The sequence below is a fragment of the Dromiciops gliroides genome, chromosome 4 (genome assembly GCF_019393635.1).
Source record: "Dromiciops gliroides isolate mDroGli1 chromosome 4, mDroGli1.pri, whole genome shotgun sequence".
Classification (NCBI taxonomy): Eukaryota; Metazoa; Chordata; class Mammalia; order Microbiotheria; family Microbiotheriidae; genus Dromiciops; species Dromiciops gliroides.
In genome coordinates, this window is record NC_057864.1 from 254,267,666 (window position 1) to 254,287,871 (window position 20,206).

The window sequence follows — 20,206 nt, forward strand, 5'->3', positions numbered from 1 at the left end:
TGATTCAATAAGCAATTATGTTTCTGGAGGATCTATAATGAAGCATGTTATCCACCTGTCTCTCTAGAGATGGTGTACTTTTGAACACAGCTACCATATGAATTTATTTTTCTCAATTATTAGATACGTTTTTATTTATATATTTTTATTTTTCTCAATTATGCTTATTTGTTACAAGGGTTTTTTTTCTTCAGTTTTTTAATTGGGGGAATTGAAGGAAGGAGGCTAACAATATCCCGCGGCTTCCCCCCCCCCCAAAGGGTGGTGGTGGGGAGGTTGTAGAAAGACTTTTAAAAACACACAGAAGAGAACAGAAAGATTTCAGAAGAAAGCACAGATAAGCGGGGCAGTTTTGAAAGTAATGTTTAGATTTTATTATCTAGTTAAAAAATACAGCTGGTATGAAATGGAAATTCATGGTTTTATATTCAATTCTTTTTGTATTGCTGAACATATGGAAATACTTTTTTGGGGGGGTGTTTCAGAATTTTAAAATAATATTTAATTAATTAATTAATTTTTTTTTTTTTGCGGGGCAATGAGGGTTAAGTGACTTGCCTAGGGTCACACAGCTAGTAAGTGTCAAGTGTCTGAGGTCGGATTTGAACTCAGGTCCTCCTGAATCCAGGGCTGGTGCTTTATCCACTGCGCCACCTAGCTGCCCCTAAAAGAATATTTTAAATGGAAAATGGAAAAATGGAAAAAATAATGACCAGATGGCTTTTCTTCTGAACTACATTTGTATACTTAGATGATCAATATTTGAGGGGGCAGATATACTTCTAGCTCTACACTCCTCATACATATAGGTGAGAAAAAAAAGCATCTAGCCATTACCCTTCTCCTGTTACCCTCAAGGTAGAAGTTGCAGTCTCCCTTGGAATAGGGTGTGCCAAATTCCAGAGATATCTATCTATCCCATGCCACCCACAAGTGGCAATCTATAACATTTAGATAATCCATGTTGACATACATTTCTTATATTTTGGCTAATACATATATTACAGCATAACTAATTAAATAAAGGGGATCTGTAGTGGGGAGAGTCAGAAATGACTCCAAGGTTCCTAGCTTCCTAGAGAATGGTGGTACCACTGAATGACCCCTGGTAACTCAAGGGGCCAGATACTTCTTCCATTCCCTCTCAAAATCTTCCCTCTTCTCCTGGACTCTTATCCAGACTGCCCTAACTTTAAACATAACAAAGACTGATTTTTTTTTATCAACAAATTCTTTTAATGTCATATTATACAGAATTCTGCTTGATTCCATTTACAAGTTCCTGCTCACCTCCCTTAGCTGCTTCTGGGAGCAGTGAGAGGGGACTCAGGAAAGAGAGATCCGCTGCTACCCTCCACAAGGCAGGCAGGCAGCAGGTCTATGCCCGTTCCATTAAGGAAGAACACATATGTTGGCCCATGGGAATCAGTGAATGGGCATATTAGTAGCTTGACTAGTGTGTGGTGCCTCAGGAGGCTCAGAGATTGGTATGAAAGATGTGGTGGGTGGAGGAAAGTGTGGAAAATTAGCTGGCATGTAAGATTGCTCCTCTTCTCCCTCCTCTTGTCCTTAGGAGTGGAATTTCCTTTCAGACTTCGCCTTGCCCTGCAAAATACAGAACAATTTAACATCTACAATTGTAGCTTTCCCCCTCACCTTATGGAAAGTCACAGCTGGACACAGCCTTGCAGAGGTAGATAGGTGACACGGTGGTTAGAATGCTGGACTTTGACTCAGGAAGACCCAAGTTTGAATCCTGCCTCAGACACTTAGAAGATCCATGACCCTGGGCAAGTCACTTAAGCTCTGTCTCAATTTCCCCCTCTATAAAATGGGGATAATTGACAGCACCTACTTCCCAGGGTCACTGTGAGGATCACACGAGATGATATATATGTATAGTGCTTTGCAAACCTCAATGTACTATATAATTGTTAGTTATTATTATTAGTAGCCAGTCCAAGCCCTGAGAAAACCGAGGCCCAGAGAAAGGAGATAATACCTGTGTGGCCTTGGGCAAATTAAGTAGGCAAGTCATGATTGGAAACTGGGTCTTTTGACGAGTGTTTTTCCCACTATATCATACTATATCCTCTCTTTCCATCTCCAAATCATCTCCCCACACCTTCCCCATCAACCCCGTCCACACTCACCTGGCAGGGGTTGGAGCTGGTACCCGTGGCTGTGCCTACTCTCTGGTTCCATCTTCTGGTTCCTCTTGTGCCAGGCTATGGCCCAGAGGAATCCCACAGCCAGGAGTTTGCTGCCCAAGAGTCCAGCGATCAGGAAGGAGAAGACAGTGGAGGGGAGTGGGTGCTTGGTTTCTGAGAGGCTCCTTTGGGAAGATAGTAGCACAGAATTGTAGAGGTGGAAAGGAACCCAGGGCCATGTGGTCCAAACCCTACCTGAACAAGAACCCCTTCCACAATATACCCAGCAAGTAGTCATTTTTCTTTTTTTTGAGGCAATTGGGGTTAAGTGACTTGCCTAAGGTCACACAGCTAGTAAGTGTTAAGTGTCTGAGGCCAGATTTGAACTTAGGTACTCCTGACTCCAGGGCTGGTACTCTATCCACTGTGCCACCTAGCTGCCCCCAATTTGGTCTTTTCTTAACAATTTCTCGTGGGGGGAAACCCAATGCCCTCTTTGCCCAGGGCAGCACTTTCAGAGAATAAAATTAAATGAAAATTCAAAATTTGCTTCAAGACAAAGTGGAGGATATCAGGGAGGGTATGTTGGCATTGAGGGCACAGAGTAGATAGAGTTTGCTTGTCCCCCTTCCAGGAAACTACAACCAAGAGAAATCCTAGGAAATTCTCAATTCAAAATGTCTCTTCCTTGTCCCCAAATGGAGTTACTAGGGGGTCAAAGGTTAAAGGAGAAACAGCATCAACTAGCTCAGTTTTTGGTGTTTAACAGCAGTCCAGAATTTCCTGGAAAGTGGGTTAGAATTAGGGAGTAGTACCTGGAGATGCTGGGTTGGACTTCAGGGTCCTCAGAACTCCGGGGCTCCTCTAAGATCTGGGGCTCTTCCGGGATCCAGGATTCTCCTGAGCTTTGAGGGTCAAGGGGATCTATGGAAGATAGTTTCATTTTGTTCCTCCAGTTCCTCTTTCTCTCCACCTCTTTGATGCAGGCAGTGAGCTAGAGGTCCTTAAGATCCATGGCTCACCCCATAGTGCTCTAAGCATTGTTTTTCTTTTCCATGGCTTCTCTTCTCTCCTTTTCTAACCATCCATTGCATACCACTCCCCTTACCCCCTCAACCCCTGCTCTAGTTAACCCCCACCACCCAGCATTTATGTTTCTTTCCTCAGGGCTCAGAGAAGGGGATAGGAGGACTGTGATTCCTTCATTGTCATCTGCCTTTTCAGTGTATTTGTTGAATGGAGAGGGATTTCAAGAAATATAATGGTTCTGGAGTAAGCTTTGCTTCTGGTTAAGGAAATCACATGAAATGTGATGAAGGGGATTTGCGTGAGGATGAGTGAAGTATCTGAAGAAAACCCACCAATTCAGCTGAGGAGTTTGAGAACATTTTTTTTTAAAGTGAGGCAATTAGGGTTAAGTGACTTGTCCAGGGTCACACAGCTCATAAAAGTTAAGTGTCTGAGGTCAGATTTGAACTCAGGTCCTCCTGACTCCAGGGCTAGGTGCTCTATCCACTGCGCCACCTAGCTGCCCCTCAGCTGAGGAGTTTGAATGAGATATAATGGGAGATCCTGGGACCAATATCTCAGGTCCAATCCCCTCATGGACCAGTTAGCTTCTCTCTCTGCTCTATAGCCAGTGCTGTGCCATTCTCTTCTCACACTTGACCCAACACCTTGAAGTCATAGGTCATGGGTCACCGAAGGAAAAAGATGGCAGATTCTATGCTGCTCACCCCTGGTTCTGAATACACAAACTCAAAATCATATAGGTTTAGAGTGGGAGTGGATGTTAGACATCATAGGCCCAGATTGGGGAAATGACTTGCTCAAGGTGACACAGGCACTAAGTAGCAGAGGTAAGATTTGTACCCAGGATCCCAAATCCAGCAATTTTTCTTTATACTACTCTGTTCAAAGAGTATATCTTACTGACATTCACAACCATCTACATGTAGTTCCTCCACTTCTTCTTTGCTATCTGGCTTCCAACCTCGTTAAGTTAAAACTGCTCTCACCAAGATCTCTCAGTTGCCAAATCTGATAGCCCCACCTGGCTTTTAAAAATGCTCTCATTGAAAATTTAACAACCAGCCCTCCAGAGCAGATTCAGGATGACTCCAAAATGTCCTTGCCTCCATCATTGCCCCCATTATCCTGCAGGACTGGGGCTGATTAGCAATGATTTACTACCCTTTCCACTCTTTCTCATGGCCCTTCAAAGTGGGTATTTCCTGTGTGATATCACCTCTTGTACTTTTCCCACTCTAGGCCACCCTGGATATTTTTTTGAACCAGTTTTTACCTGGAGAAAAATTTTGGCTTGGAATTGAGTAAGTGTGCTAATGGGGGGTGGGGGGGGGAGAATAAGGGGTATTGGGGATACAGCTCCAGGCTGCCAACATCAGAGAGATGGGGACATTAGCAGGAGCAGAAACCCAGTAGAATAGTACATTGGAAAGAGCCCTGGACTTGGAATCAGAACTCCATTCAAGCCTTGCCTCTGCCATTGATATTAATTCACTAAACTTGTCTGGGACCAGTCTCTGAATGCATAGAATGGTAGAATTGGACTGGGTGATCTGATCTCTAAGGCTCCTTTCAGTTCTTTTCCTCTGTGATTCTTTTTTTTTTGGGGGGGGGGCAATAGACTGTTAAGTGACTCTCCCAAGGTCACACAGCTAGTAAGTGTCTGAGGTGAGATTTAAACTCAGGTCCTTCTGACTCCAGCGCCGGTGCTCTCTCCACTGCACCACCTAGGGACCCCTTGTTCTGTGATTCTTAAATAGGGTCCAGTGATGAGGCTACTCACCCTCCAGCACCTCCACCATGACCTTCCGCAGAGTGTCTGCCACCCCATTCTGGTGGCTCTGGCACTGATAGAGTCCGGCGTCGTGGGTCCGGAGGTCTTTGAGGGTGATGGTCAGCCTGCCAGCCAGAGCATCATCCCTGATAGCCGTGCTCCCATTCCACTTCTTTAAGAAGGCTAGCAGCCAGGAGCGGTGAGCACTGACCACGTGCTGGCAGTGCCCCTCCCAGTTATGCTGCCGGCACCAGGACTTTAGCTGTCCCCAGTACTTTGTAGGGTTGTAAGGGCAGGAGATAGACAGGGTCTGACCCTCCACAGCCTGCAGTACTGTGGTGTTATGGGTGTGGGAGAGCTCTGTGGGAGAGAAACACAGGATGAATGAGGAGGCAGGACTGCTACAGGGCCTGAGCCCCAAAGAGATCAAAGACAGAAAGGTCTCATATACACCAAAGGATTCACAGTAGCAATTTTTGTGGTAGTAAAATACTAGAAATACATAGGAAGGCTTGTATGAATTAATATAGAGTGAAATCAGGTCAGCTAGGTGGCACATATAGTACATATAGTGCTGGGCATGGAGTCAGGAAAACTCATTTTTCTGAGTTCAAATCTGGCCTCAGACACTTATTAGCTGTGTGACCATGGGCAAGTCACTTCACCCTGTTTGCCTCAGTTTTCTCTTCTGTAAAATGAGCTGGAGAAGGAAATGACAAGCTATTCCAGTATCCTTGCCAAGAAAACTCCAAATGGGGTCATGGAGAGTCAACTAAACAACAGTGAAATCAGTAGTAACCTGAGAAAAATTTGCACAACTGTGTCAATAGTGGAAATGAAAATAACTCTAAAAGGTTGTAGAACCCATTAATTGTACTGAAAAATCCTAGATCTGGAGAATTTTTGATTAAGCAGTCAGTCAATAAGCATTTATTAAGTGCTAGGTATTGCACTAAGCCCCAAGTTTACAAAGAAAGAGGTCTACTCTCAAGCCACTCAGTAGCAAGATAGTAGATTATGGACAAAGAATGTGGTTTACACTATCATGATTCCCAAGTTTATTGCTTTTTGCATAATTACTTTTCTGTCTCATTTTTTTTTTTAATTTTGCAGGGCAATGAGGGTTAAGTGACTTGCCCAGGGTCACACAGCTAGTAAGTGTCAAGTGTTTGAGGCTGGATTTGAACTCATGTCCTCCTGAATCCAGGGCTGGTGCTTTATCCACTGTGCCACCTAGCTGCCCCCCTCATTTTTTTAAATAGAAATTTATTTTCCAAAATATATGTAACATCAATTTTTTAAAAACTTTGTGTTCCAACTTCCCTTCCCCCCTCCATTCACACCCCCACCCACCCACAAGAACTCAAGCAATTCAAAATAAGTTATACATGAGTAGTCATGGAAAAATTCCCATATTAGCTAGTTGTGAGAGAAAACAGTAAAAAAAAAACCCAAAACTTCAGATTAAGGAATTGTCAAAGAGGAAAAGAAAAAAAATTTTTAAATGGGTTTCCATCTGTTTTCAGATACTATCAGTTCTTTCTCTGCAGATGGGCTACAATCTTCATAAGTCCTTCAGAGTTATATTGGATCATTGCCTTGCTGAAAGTAACCACATGCTTCCCAGCTGATCATCCCCCACTATTGCTGTTATTTTGTATATAGTACATTTCACTCTGCTTCAGTTCATGTAGGTCTTTCCAGGTTTTTCTGATAGAATCCTGTTCATCCTAACCTGTATATAGTACCTTAAGCTTGACAGACAATTTTCTTCATAAAAGCCCAGCAAAGTAGGTACCATACGTTTTGCCATTATAATCAATCATCATAACTATTTCCCTCCATCCCACTCCCTTCCCATGACATTTACTCTCTCTTCTTTTTACCTATTCTTCCTCAGAATTGTTTTACTTCTGACTATCCTCTCCCTCACTCTGCACTCCCTTTTTTCACCCTTCCTTCCTTATCTTCTTCCCCTCCTATTAAATTAAATAGATTGCTCCTCCCAATTGGGTATGAAAGCTATCCCCTCCATGAGCCCACTCCAATGAGATCAGGGTCCCTGAGCTAATTCTTTGTTCTAAATTGTCCTTCCTCCCTCCCTCCTCAACCCACCCTATGAGATCAAGCAATTCAATATGTCATACTGGTGAAGTAATGTAGAACATCTTCATCTTCCTTGAAAGTGTTTTGCTTTTTACTGCTCTCTCTCCGAATCTGCCCTTTCCTCCTTCCCTTCTCCCCTCTCCCCTTTTCTCCCTCCCTCCTCCTCAGGGCAAAAATATATTACTATACCTACTTGAGTATGTATGTTAATCCTTCTTTGAGCCAATTCTAATGATATTAAGGTTCACTCACTCCCCAACTCCTTCCCCCTCTTCTACTCTCCTCCATAATCTTTTTTCTTGTTCACTTCATGGGAACTACTTCTCCCCAGACCATCTCCCCCCTTCTCCCTCCCCCAGTTTATTCCTCCTACACCTCAATCCTATTTTAATGATGTCATCATGGATTAGTTAGGTGGCACAGTGGACAAAGCACCAGCCCTGGACCCAGGAGGCCCCAAACCCAAATCCAGCCCTAGACATAAGATACTCCACCCTGTCTGCCCTACAAAGAACAAAACAAATGCTTTACAGATATAATCCCTTCATATTCAGTTCAGCCCTGTCTTCTGTGAATTGCTTACTGAGATAGTTCTTATGATTTCAAAGTATTATCTTCCCATATAGGAATGTTAACAGTTTGATCTTTTAATATCCCTCATGAAGTCTTTTTCCCATTTACCTTTTTATGGTTCTCCAGGGTCTTGTATTTGAAAGTCAAATTTTCTATTCAGTTCAGGTCTTTTCATCACAAATGCTTGAAAGACCTCCTTCTCATTGAAATCCCATTTTTGCCTCTGAAAGATTATACTCAGTTTTGCTGGGTATGTGAGTTTTGACCGAAGTCCCAGTTCCTTCGCCCTCTGAAATATCATATTCCATGCCCTTCGGTCCTTTAATATAGAAGCTGCTAGATCTTGCTTTATCCTTATTGGAGCTCCACAGTATTTGAATTCCTCTTTTCTAGCTTCTTGCAGTATTTTCTCCTTCACCTGGGAGTTCTGGAATTTGGCTATAATATTCCTGGAGGTTTTCTTTTGGGGATCTCTTTCAGGAGGTGATCAGAGGATTCTTTCAATTTCTCTTTTAGCTTCTGCTTCCAGAATATCAGGGCAATTTTCTCTCACGATCTCTTGGAGGATGATGTCTAAGCTTTTGTTTTGGTCATGGTTTTCAGGTAGTCCAATGATTTTCAAATTATCTCTTCTAGATTTATTTTCTAGGTCAGCTGTTTTTGCAAAGAGATATTTGACATTGCCCTCTATTTTTTCATTCAGTTGGATTTGCTTTACTGTGTCTTGGTTTCTCATAAGGCCACTAGCTTCCATTTGTTCAATCCTAATTCTTAGGCAGTTATTTTCATCAGACAGTTTTTTGATCGCCTTTTCCATTTGACTTTTCAAACTGTTGACTTTTTTTCTCATGACTCTCCTGCATCGCTCTCATTTCCCTTTCCATTCTTTCCTCCTTTTCTCTACATCTTCTTTCTATTTCTCCTACTTTCTCTTCAAAGTCCCTTTTGAGAGCTTCCATGGCCTGAGACCAGTTCATATTTTTCTTGGAAGCTTTGGATGTTGGAGGTTTGACCCTGTTATTATCTTCTTTTTCTTAGGTTGTATTGTGGTCTACCTTATCCCCAAAGAAGTTTTCGATGGTCTTCTGCTTTCTCTGCCTACTCATCCTGGCTTACTATTTCTTGGCTTTTAACTCCTTCTTAAAGTGTGGCTCTGCTTCCAGGACACACTGTTCAAGCTACAGTGTGGCCCAGGTGATGGTTGGGCTTCTTCTCAGCCTGCCTGGCCTTGCTTTCATTTGATTTTAAACTCTTCACTGGGGGGTGGTGCTGCTTCTTGGCTCAGCTCCTGTTCTCAGCTTCAGAGGGTCCCAGGTGTTTGGGGTTGGGGGGGGAGGGGCAGGTTTCAATCTCACCTGGCCTGTTCTCAGATCCAGAGATAATCTCAGGCCTATTTACTAAGAAACCAACCAGCAAAGCTTTCTGTGGTGTGGTTCTCAGCTTCCAATGAGACTGCTCCCCTGATCCCCTCCTCCACCTGGGTCTTCCACCATTCAGGATTTCTTCCTGGTTGCCCACTGGGGTGGGACAGTGGAATCCTTCCTCCCAGTCCACTGGTACCCCTGCACTTACCCCCCAGGCCAGCTGTTCAGCCCGACCGCGCGCTCGGTTCCAGAAGATGCTGGTGCTGCAGCCAATTCAGAGGCACTGGGGCAAATTCCTCTGGCGGGTGTCTGGTGTGTTGGCCTGACTGCGGGGTTAAGCTTTATTCATGGCTAAGCACGGCCCCCTGGAATCTATCTATAGCTGGAGAAAACTCTCAGCCAGTATTTTTGTGTGTTTTTCTGCCCCGAAGGTTATTTTATTGCTATTTTTGGGGTGATTGTATCAGGAGCCCTGTGCATTTAATGTCTTTCCTCTGCCATCTTGGCTCTGCCCCTCCCCCTCATTTTTTTTTAAATAAAGGCAATTTAAAAGGAATAACTTTTTTCCTTTTTAAAGACATCAATATCAACTGTGATGGACTTAGCTCTTCTCAGCAATACAATGATTCAAAGCAATTCCTCATCCAGAAAAAAGAACTGTGGATTCTGAATACAGATTGAACCATGCTGTTTCTACTTTTTCTGTTTTTCTTTCTTTTTTGAGGTTTTTCTCATTCTGATTCTTCTTTCAAAGCATGACTAATGCAGAAATATGTTTAATGTGATTGTACATATATAACTTAGATTGCTTTCTGTCTTGGGGAGGGGGGAAGGAAAAGAGGGAGAAAAATTTGCAACTAAAAATTTTATGAAAACGAATGTTGAAAACTATCTTTACATATAACTGGAAAATAATAAAATGCTTTTATGATTTAAAAAAAGGCATCAATACAAATAGAAATACACAAGAGTGAAAAATGACTGGGTGAGATTCTGGGAACCCAACTGAGCACAGCAGGAACTGGAAGGACCCAGAAACAGGATAGAGAGGTGAGATGCACTGGGGAAAAAGGAGGAAAGCTGGCAGATACTTGGGGAGGGGCCTAGGGGCATACTGGGAAGAGAAAAAAGAGACTGGAGGGCATTGAGGGAGGGCATAGGGAGGTCTATGGGAAGATTAATTTAGCAACATGCTCAAGGTTATTGTCAATTATTATTGATTATCTAGTTTGCTCTATTTGTGCCAGTTTTGCTCACTGAGGGACTTGGACTGGCAAAATGCTTTCCCCATCTAATGTGAACTAATGTGAACTCATCAGGGTATAAACTTTAAGACCTGCAGGCAGAGGGACACCTTGGAATGACTCAAAATATGGAGGCCTGAATAGGGGTGAGGGTAGGAGATATAGTTGGAACATCTAGGTCTCAAAGTAGATTGAGCTCAGGGCCTAGAAGTCAGGAAGACCCTAGTTCAAATCTGGTCTCACTTACTAGCTGTATGACCCTGGGCAAGTCACTTAATCCTGTTTTCCTCAGTTAGCTCATCTGTAAAATGAGGTGGAGAAGGAAATGGCAAACCACTCCAGTGTCTTTGCCAAGAAAACCCAAAATCGGATCATAAAGAGTTAGACATGACTGAAACAACTGAACAATAACAACAATGGGGGATATAAGGTTTGAACTGGAAAGTGAACTCCTTATTTCTGGAGGTCTTCAAGCAGAGTCTGGCTGCACATGGATGAAGGGAAAGGGATGCTTGTTCAGTATAGGTTGGAAGAGATGATGCCCTTTGAGATCCTTTCCCAGTCTGAGAGGCTTCAAGTAGTCTGCCTGTCCTCCGCTGTCCTTCCAGTGTCTCACTGGTGACTTTTCAGCATCCCACTCTTTCCTGCCTTGTTCTTTTTGCTTCCTCATTTTTCATAGATTGTTCTCCTTTTAGCTCAGACTTGTTTCAGGGCTATTTTAGGCAACAAATATACAAATATATCCCTGACTTGGGAGCCCCTCTCTTTGGCTGAGGGAGCAAATGGGGAGACAGTTGTTGGATAACTAAGTTCAGAAACTTTAATTTAGGAGTGCGATGGTAAATGTTTAACAAATAGATATCTGTTTTTATTATTTATTATATATTTAATATAATGTAATAATATATCATATTTAATATAATATGCAAATATATTTTCTATATTACATATATCATATATGCACAACATAATTTTACATTTAATCAGAATTCTTAATATTTTCTCCATCACTTAAGTCTAGAGACAATGAATGAAACAACAAACCAAACCCTGGTTTATAGCATTTACCACTATCTGAGGTATAAATTTTATTATAAATACTTTAATGTATAAACTGATGTTTAGTCATGTCCGACTCTTTGTGACATCATTTGGGGTTTTCTTGGCAAAGATACTGAAGTGGTTTGCCATTTTCTTCTCCAGCTCATTTGACAGATGAGGAAACTGAGGCAAATAGGATTATGTGACTAGCTCAGGGTTACACAGCTAGGAAGTATCTGAGACCAGATTTGAACTCAGGAGAATTCATTTTCCTTACTTCAGGCTAGGCACTCTATCCATTGTGTTACCTACCTGTCCCAAGGTATAAAAACACACATTGAAAATTTAACTATCAGCTCTCACAAACCAGTAATTACTGGCTCCAGCATACTAATGCTTCATTTCCTCATTAGTGGGAATGACAGAGGACCCACAAGCAAGAATCATTCTCCTTGACATAGTACAGTGGAACAAGTCATGATTCTTGAGTCAGAGGGCCTAGGTTCAAATGTTACTTCTGCTGCCTCCAACTTATGTGGCCTGGCCTACAAATCATCTGGGATCCCTGGGCCTCAGTTTCATCTTCCATAAAAGGAAAGGGTCAGGCTAGATGGCCTCTGAGGGCTTTTCTAGATCTAGAGATACAATGCTATGGTCACTTTGTGTATAGATAGAGATACAGATAACATTTGCATATTTGAAGTCCCAGTGCTTTGCATGTAGGAGATGCTCAGACTCCTTTGTTGAATTTAATTGAATTTCTTCCTTGGCCCTTCATTTTGATAGGGTCCTGATTGTTTTGGAGAGAGAAAAACATGAAGTTGGCATAATCAGGAAGCCTGGATTCTGGTCTTGGCTTTGTTATTAGCTAACTAGATAGCCCAGAGAAGGTATTCCCCTCAATGGACTTGCATTTTCTCATCCTTTTTCTCCGGGCTTTCCTCCAGATTTTTTCTGTCTTGCACACCATCACACCAAGTACCTGTCCTCCTTTCCATCAGTGTTTCCTTCTTTTTTTTTTTTTTTTTTTTTTTGCGGGGCAATGGGGGCTAAGTGACTTGCCCAGAGTCACACAGCTAGTAAGTGTCAAGTGTCTGAGGTCAGATTTGAACTCAGGTACTCCTGAATCCAGGGCTGGTGCTTAGCCCACTGCGCCACCTAGTTGCCCCATCAGTGTTTCCTTCTAATGTGTAAGTCTTTCCTCATTTGAATGTAAGTTCCTTGAGCGTGGAGACTATCTTTCTACTTATATTTGTATGCACTGTCTTTCTATTTATATTTGTATGGACTCGCCCAGCACAAAGCAAGCATGTAATAAACGCTTGTTGATGGAGTAATCTGTGAAATGAGGGGGTTGGACTCAATCACCTTCAAGGTTTCTTCTGGTGCTGACATTCTGTGACCCCCTTCCCCTACTCTAGCTGCCATGCTCTATGATCCTCTCTGTACCCTGATTCTATCCTGCACATCCTATAGATTACAGATGTCTTAAAAGTAGGTTTGATGCAATGTCCCAACAGCTCAGGTTTTGTCAGCAGAATCTGAACCCTTTTCTTTCTGCAGAGCAAAGGGAAAATTGTCTCTTGTGCAAGTTGCTCCTGTTTCTGCTTCTTTTTTTTTTTTTTAAGTATTTTATTATTTTCCAGTTACATGTAAGGATAGTTTTTAACATTTGTTTTCATTGGATTTTTAGTTCCAAATATTTTCTCCCACTCTCCCTTCTCTCCCTCCTCCCCAAGACAGAAAGCAACCTGAGATAGGTTACATATGTGCAATCATATTAAACATATCTTTGTATTAGTCATATTGTGAAAGAGGAATCAGAGCGTAAGGGAAAAACCTCAAGGAAGAAGGAAAAAAAACCAGCCCCAAAGTAGAAACGGTATGATTCAATCTTCATTAAGAATCCATGGTGTTTTTTTTTTTCTGGATGTGGAGAACACATGAGTTCTTTGAAATTGTTTTGGATCATTGCACTGCTGAGAAGAGCCAAGTCTATCACAGCTGATCATCACACAATGCTGCTGTTTCTGTGTACAATGTTCTCCTGGTTCTGCTCATCTCGTTCAGCATCAGTTTGTGTAAGCCTTTCCAAGTTTCTCTGAAATCCTCCTGCTCATCATTTCTTACAGCACAATAATATTCCATTACATTCATATACCACAACTTGTTTAGCTGTTCCCCAATTGATGGGCATTCCCTCAGTTTCCAATTCTTTGTCACTACAAAGAGAGTGGCTATAAATATTTTTGTACATGTGGGTCCTTTTCCCTCTTCTGTGATCTCTTTGGGATACAGACCTAGTAGTATATTACTGTGTCAAAGGGTATGAACAGTCCCATAGCCCTTTGGGCATAGTTCCAAATTGCTGTCCAGAATGGTTGGATCAATTCACAACTCCACCAACAATGCATTAGTGTTCCAATTTTTCCACAGCTTCTCCAAAATTTATTATTTTCCTTTTTTTGTCATATTAGCCAATCTGATGGGTGTGAGGTGTCTGTTCCTGCTTCTTGATGGCTGCCTTCCCCTTCCACCCCTTCCCTCCACCTTGTCCAGAGAGGCAAGGGACTCATCCCAGGAGGGTGCTAGTCACAAGTAATGAACTAATGTGGTAATGTAAAGGCCCCTGATGCTTTCAGTGAGTCCTGGAAAGATTTGTATGAACTTATGTGAAATGATGAGAGCAAACAAGGAGAACAATTTATACAATAACAACAACACTGTCAAGACAAACAATTTTGAAAGCCCTAAGAACTCAGATCAAATTAATGGCCAACCATGATTCCAGAGGACCCATGTTGAAGTAGGCTACCTACTTCTAGATGGAGAGGTGGTGAACTTAGCATGCAGAATGAGACATACTTCTGGATAGGGCCAAAAATTCTGGAATTTGTTTTGCTTTACTATGTATATTTGCTGCAAAGGTTCAAATCCCATCCCCAATGGTGGTACTGGATTGGGGGGGATGGGAAGGAGGAAAATGGATTTTTGTTAATTAAAAATAGTGATGATAATAAGATGCAATTTTAAAATAGTCAAACAACAAAGAAAGAGCCATAACCCAGCTCATAGTCCCAACCCAAAGAGATGATCTATATCATTCTGGCTGATCTAAAGGAACTTGAGATTTCACTGTTATGGTCAGTTTTCTGAGGCAAGGCCCACTTAACTCAAGTTCTGGCAGTGCCTCATGGGTAGAGGAGATGTCAATGCTGATTTTCATCTTGGTGGTAAGTACAAGATTCAGGGGCTAAAAATATCCTTTCTCAAAGAACATTTTTTTCTTTTCTCCATTATTTTTCTTCTTACTAAGCCTTGAGGGCAGGAATGCCTGCTCAGAAGACCAGATAATGTCAGACAGCCCTATTATTGCCATCTGTTATATACACTTCCCTCTGTCACTCCCTTAAGACTGACCTTATATTAAAGCAAAACGTGTGTGTTCATGTGTGTGTGTGTGTGTGTGTGTGTGTGTCTGGGTGTTGAGGTTGGGGGCATCATAAATGCTCAAGAAGATCCCTTAGTGCTGACTGGAACTGTAAACTCCATCATTAATACTTCATCCCTGTTAAAATGAAAAGGATCCACCAGGGAGGGTACAACATTAAGCATTTATACTTCAGAGTGAATAAAGGACCTAGAATCCTGGACTCTCATATTGAGAAGGAATTGTAGAGCTCATCTAATCATAGAATCAGGGACCTGAAGCTGAAAGGGACCTCAGACGCCACCTAATCCAACCACCTCATTTTACAGATGAGGGAACTGAGATTCAGGAAGGCTGTGACTTGCCCAAGGTCACAATCTCAAAGACAGGATTTGAATCCAGTGCTCTTTCCACTGTCATTTTACAGAAGAGGAAACTGAGGTCCAAAGAGAGGAATGAATTTGAGTCATAGCCATGATTAGAATCTAAACATCCTAACATTCAACGTACGACTTCTGGTGAAGGCATATTTTGCCAGGAAGGTGAGAAGGTGAGTATCAGGAAGTTGATGGGGAGGGCTGCTGTAGAGAGGGGAAAGTGTGAAGAACAGGGGTTCTGTGCACACCAAAATTCTCACCTACTTTATAAGTTTGCTGAGCCCACCTCCCCCAGCTCCTGGGTTCTCACCCTCTCTCACTGCCATTGGAGGAGAGGGAGAAAAGAGGAAATAACAGAGAAAAGGGAGGGATTGAAGAAGGTAAGGGGTGGGGAACTTTGCACTCCTCCTACCTGTGATAGAGAGCAGGATGAAGACACCTAGCAGCCACATGTCTCCTTGTGCTGGAAGGAAGGAAGGAGAAAGCCAGCCAGCCAGAAGCAGGAGCAACTTGAAAAAGGGACAATTTTCCCTTTGCTCTGCAGGAAAGAGATGAGGCAGGCACTGAGAACAGGAAATGGGCTGCCCAGGGATTGGGCAACAGAATCAGAATAGGAGTCTGACTTGGTGATGCAGAGAATTGGGGGGGTCAAATAAGTAGGGAGGAATCAAGGGACCTAGGAAAGGGGAGGAAGGGAAAGGAAGGAGAGAGAGAGAGAAATGGATGAAAGGGACATAGAGAGTAAAGGAAAAGCCACAAGATGGGTAGATACATGTGTGTGTATGTGTGTATATACATATATGTGTATATGTATTACATACACATATATGTGTGTATATGTATGTATGTGTATACACACATATAAAATAAGTTTTGACTGGAAAATCCCAGAATTCCAGGCTGCTTCAGAAGGCATTCCATCACTCTCTCTGTTTCGGGAAGGATGTTCCCAGACCTATCCTAGAGAGCTATATGTCTGTCTTTGGTTGTGGGGAAAACAGTGATTTAGGTGTAGCTACAGGAATATAGCACAAAGGTCAATAGCGCCATCTTGTCCTTGCTAGTCTTACAGAATGATGCTCCAGCATAATTAGCCAAAGTCTAGCATCCTGGGTCATGAATGAATTGAATTCAATAAACATTTAGTAAGCACTGTCTAAGTGTCAGGCACTGTGCCTGGGGATACAATTAAGAAAAAGAAGGACAGTCCTTGGCCATAAGGGGTTTACAATCTAATAGGGGAAGACAACACACAGAAGGAAGCTGGGGGGGGGGGCGCATCTTGTTCCATCTTTCTGAGGAGCTGAAACCAAGCAGAGATGCCAATGGAAAATAGTGTGAGATGAAAATCCAAATCCTGCCTTCTCTAAAGGAAATTTTGGGAGGAGTTTAGTGCTCCACTCTACATCCTTCAACCAGAGCACAGAATTCATTAACCCAGCACAAATATCAGGTAAGAATGTGAGACTTCATACTGAGGAAAGAAAGAAAAAAAAGGCATTTATTAATAGCCTACTGTGTACCAAGTGCTTCACAAATATCTCATTTGATAAATAATTATCTCATTTGATCTGTACAACAAACCTAAGGAGATGTTATCATTACCCCCATTTTATAAATGAAAATACTGAGGCAGACAGAGGTTAAAAGACTAGTCTAGCATCACTTAGGTAGTAAATAGTTTGAGGCTGGATTTGAATTCAGGGTCTTCCATATTTCAGGCCCAACTGGCTTGTTCCACCCAGCTGCCCAGAGTAATTCTTAAAACAGATTTGATCTAAGGGATTTTTCTGTGTAGACTGGTTTATATAGCTTTAGATCTGGAAGGGACCTCAGAAGCTATCTAGTCCTACCTTCTTATTGAACAAATGGGGAAAATGAGGTCTTGAAATTGTCTATAGCCACAAAAGACCTATAAAAGGGGGGAAAAGCCCATAAGTTATGAACTAGATTCACCAAAGAGCTGACTTGGCATATGGTAATCCCAACTCAGCAGAAAATCAACAGCTGACATTAAGTGGAAAAAGCAGCCCATCAGATGACATAAGTAGATATCAGCCAAAACAGTGGAAGCATTTGACTGAAATGGGGGCAGCTAAGTGGGGCAATGGATAGAATCCTGAGTTCAAAGCCAGCCTCAGACACTTGCTGATCCTGGGCAAGTCATATAACTCAGTTTCCCCATCTGTAAAATGAGCTGGAAAAGGAAATGGTACTCCATTTGTCTTTGCTCCTCTAGTATCTTTGCCAAGAAAATCCCATGACACAACAATAAGAAAGGTGAAAGTAGGAATTCTCTCTCCTATGTGAGAATTCTCTCTCCTATGTGTGAGAATCAGTGGGAAATCTTGCCCCTGAGTATATTAGGGGGTGTTCCTTCTTACTTATCTTCTGTCTTGGCAGTAAATTGATAAAGAACACACCTCAGGGGGCAGCTAGGTCGTGCAGTGGATAAAGCACCAGCCCTGGATTCAGGAGGGCCTGAGTTCAAATCTGACCTCAGACACTTGACACTTACTAGCTGTGTGACCCTGGGCAAGTCACTTAACCCTCATTGCCCCACCAAAAAAAAAAAAAGAACACACCTCAGAGATAGGACAACCTGGGTTCAATTCCTATCTCTGACTAGCTGTGTGATCCTGGGCAAATCACTCGACCTCTAAATGCCCCAAGTAACTCTTTAAGACTAGAAATTGTAAATAAAGAGGTCTTTGTTGGTGGAAGGAGTTCCCTACATTGCTAAAATCATGAGTCTGGTAAAAACACAATTTCTTAAGTAATCTCTCCTTTGCTTGGTTTTATTAATGGTTTCATTTGGATTCGGGTGGGGAGAGATGCAATGAAAATGTCTGACCCAGAGCTCTGAATTTGAGGAGATGATGGACCCAAGAGCTATGAGGACAGCTAGGTGGGTCAGTGGATAGAGTGTGGGGTCTCAAGTCAGGATGACCTGAATTCAAATATGGCCTCAGATACTTACTGCCTGTGTAAGTCTGAGAAATCACTTCACCCTGTTCTCCTCAGTTTCCTCATCTATAAAATAAGCTGGAGAAGGACATGGCAAACCACTACAGTATATTTGCCAAGAAAACCCCAAATGGGGTCATGAAGAATTGGACATGACTGAACAACAACTGAACAACGAACAAAAAACCTGGAGAAGCCAAACCTGTGGATGATCCCAGGTACTACACTGTTAAAGGTATTAAGAGGATAAGAGAGTTGATCTCTTCTAGGAGAAGTCTGGTCTAGTATGCAACAATACTTTTTGTCTAGTCTCAGTTCCTCCTGAGTCATTATATTTGTTCTCTCTGGAAATAGAGAATAGCTGCTCAGTGTCCTCTGGACTTGGCAAATTATTCTGACTCCTCCTCTTCTCTTCTTTGAAATAAGCAGCCATTTTCCTCTGTCTAAGGTTCTTCTCTGGTTCTTCTTGTTTTTTTTAATAGTATGTTATTTTTTCCAATGATATGTAAAGACAACTTTTAACATTCATTTTTACAAAATTTAGTTAGATATCTCTATGTTCCATAAGCGCCTTAAATTCAACATGTCTTAAAACAGAACTCATTATCTCGTCCCCCCTCTAGTCCTACCTTCTTCTGACTTTCTTTCTTTTTTTTTTTTGGGTGGGGCAATTGGGGTTAAGTGACTTCCCCAGGGTCACACAGCTAGTAAGTGTCAAGTGTCTGAGGTCAGATTTGAACTCAGGTCCTCCTGAATCCAGGGCCAGTGCTCTATCCACTGCACCACCTAGCTGCCCCCATGACTTTCTTTTTATTGTTAAGGGCATCACTCAGTCAACTAGACTTCCAACCTCTGTCACCCATGACTCATTTTTCGAACCCACTATACATATCCAACCTGCTGCCAAGTCTTGTCATTTCTACTTTCCCAGCACCTCTTATAGAAGTTCCCTTCTCTCCATAGCCACCATCCTGCTTGGGGTTCTCATTACCTCATAAACAGACCATTGTAATTGTCTTCTGGTTTGCCTCCCTGCCTCAAGTCTCTCTTCACTCCAATCCAACCTCCACTAAGATGCTAAAGTGATTTTCCTAAAGTGACTATCTCACTCCCCTGTTCAATAAATTTCAGTGACTCCCTATTACCTCCAGGGTAATATACAAAATCTTCCCTTTGCCATTTAAAGCCCTTTATAGCCTTGCCCTTTCCTCTCTTTCTAATATTTTTATACTGAAATCCTATCTACATACTCAGTGATCCAACAATTCTCAGTTTCTTGCTTTCCCTGTTATGTTTATACCTCCATCCTGTGACTGTGTCCATCCAGTGGTTGTTTCCTATTCTTAGAATGGTCTCCCTGCAGTCTCCTGGCTTCCTTCAAGAAAGCTGAGGCTCAGGGGAAAAGAGGGTTCTCACAAGAAATAGCCTCATTTTTTTAAGTGGGGAAAGCAAATGCTATGAGAGGTTAGAAGAAAGAACATAAACTTTAGAAGAACCACTGGGGTGAATAGGATAGAGCAGTGGTGTCAAACTCAAATAGATAACAGAGGCCATTAAACTGTACATAAAGGATTCTCATGGACACATACTGACTTAAAAAATACATTAGGGGCAGCTAGGTGGCGCAGTGGATAGAGCACCTGCCCTTGAGTCAGGAGTACCTGAGTTCAAATCCGGCCTCAGACACTTAACACTTACTAGCTGTGTGACCCTGGGCAAGTCGCTTAACCCCAATTGCCTCACTTAAAAAAAATACATGTTAACATTATTTATGTTTTTATTATGTTTTTATTTATTTTGCTAAATATTTCATGATTACATTTTAATCAGAAGATTTATTGTGAATCAGGTGGATCCAGAGAATCAGAAGGTGTAATCATAATGTTAAGGCTAGACCTGCTGACCAAGAACCCCACAGCAAGGGAAGAGGGGGTAGTTTGAGTAGAATTGCTGTGCATCAGTGAAGGCCCAGCTGTGGTGGTGGAGACACCATAAACATGTACTGGGAGAAATAAGCTCACCAATATATTGTTTTGTAATTATTCTTAAATGGTCTCTTGTTTTCATCTCTCCAATGAAAATGTAAGACAAGGATTGAATTGCCAACTGTTAATTTTTCACAGTCTTCCTCCATCCCCTACAAATTCCCTG

At 42.1% G+C, this 20,206-nt stretch overlaps 1 protein-coding gene across 1 annotated transcript; it reads right to left on the reverse strand.

Annotated features, from left to right (window-relative positions):
- Positions 1 to 601: 601 nt before the first annotated feature.
- On the reverse strand, positions 602 to 15,626 carry TREM2 (triggering receptor expressed on myeloid cells 2). The gene is made up of 5 exons (XM_044005517.1): positions 15,501 to 15,626; positions 4,963 to 5,313; positions 2,966 to 3,074; positions 2,154 to 2,335; positions 602 to 1,605 (listed from the first exon to the last, which is right to left on the reverse strand). The coding sequence occupies exons 1-5, from the start codon at positions 15,538 to 15,540 to the stop codon at positions 1,589 to 1,591; spliced, it is 699 nt and encodes a 232-aa protein (XP_043861452.1). The 5' UTR covers positions 15,541 to 15,626; the 3' UTR covers positions 602 to 1,588.
- Positions 15,627 to 20,206: the final 4,580 nt, after the last annotated feature.

Bases quoted from the DNA above. Each gene is read 5' to 3' on its own strand.
- TREM2 (XM_044005517.1), bottom strand. From the start codon at position 15,540: ATGTGGCTGCTAGGTGTCTTCATCCTGCTCTCTATCACAG. The intron at 5,314-15,500 runs GTAGGAGGAGTG...TCTCTCCCACAG, and splicing joins CATCCTGCTCTCTATCACAG to AGCTCTCCCACACCCATAAC. The intron at 3,075-4,962 runs GTGAGTAGCCTC...TATCTTCCATAG, and splicing joins CATGGTGGAGGTGCTGGAGG to ATCCCCTTGACCCTCAAAGC.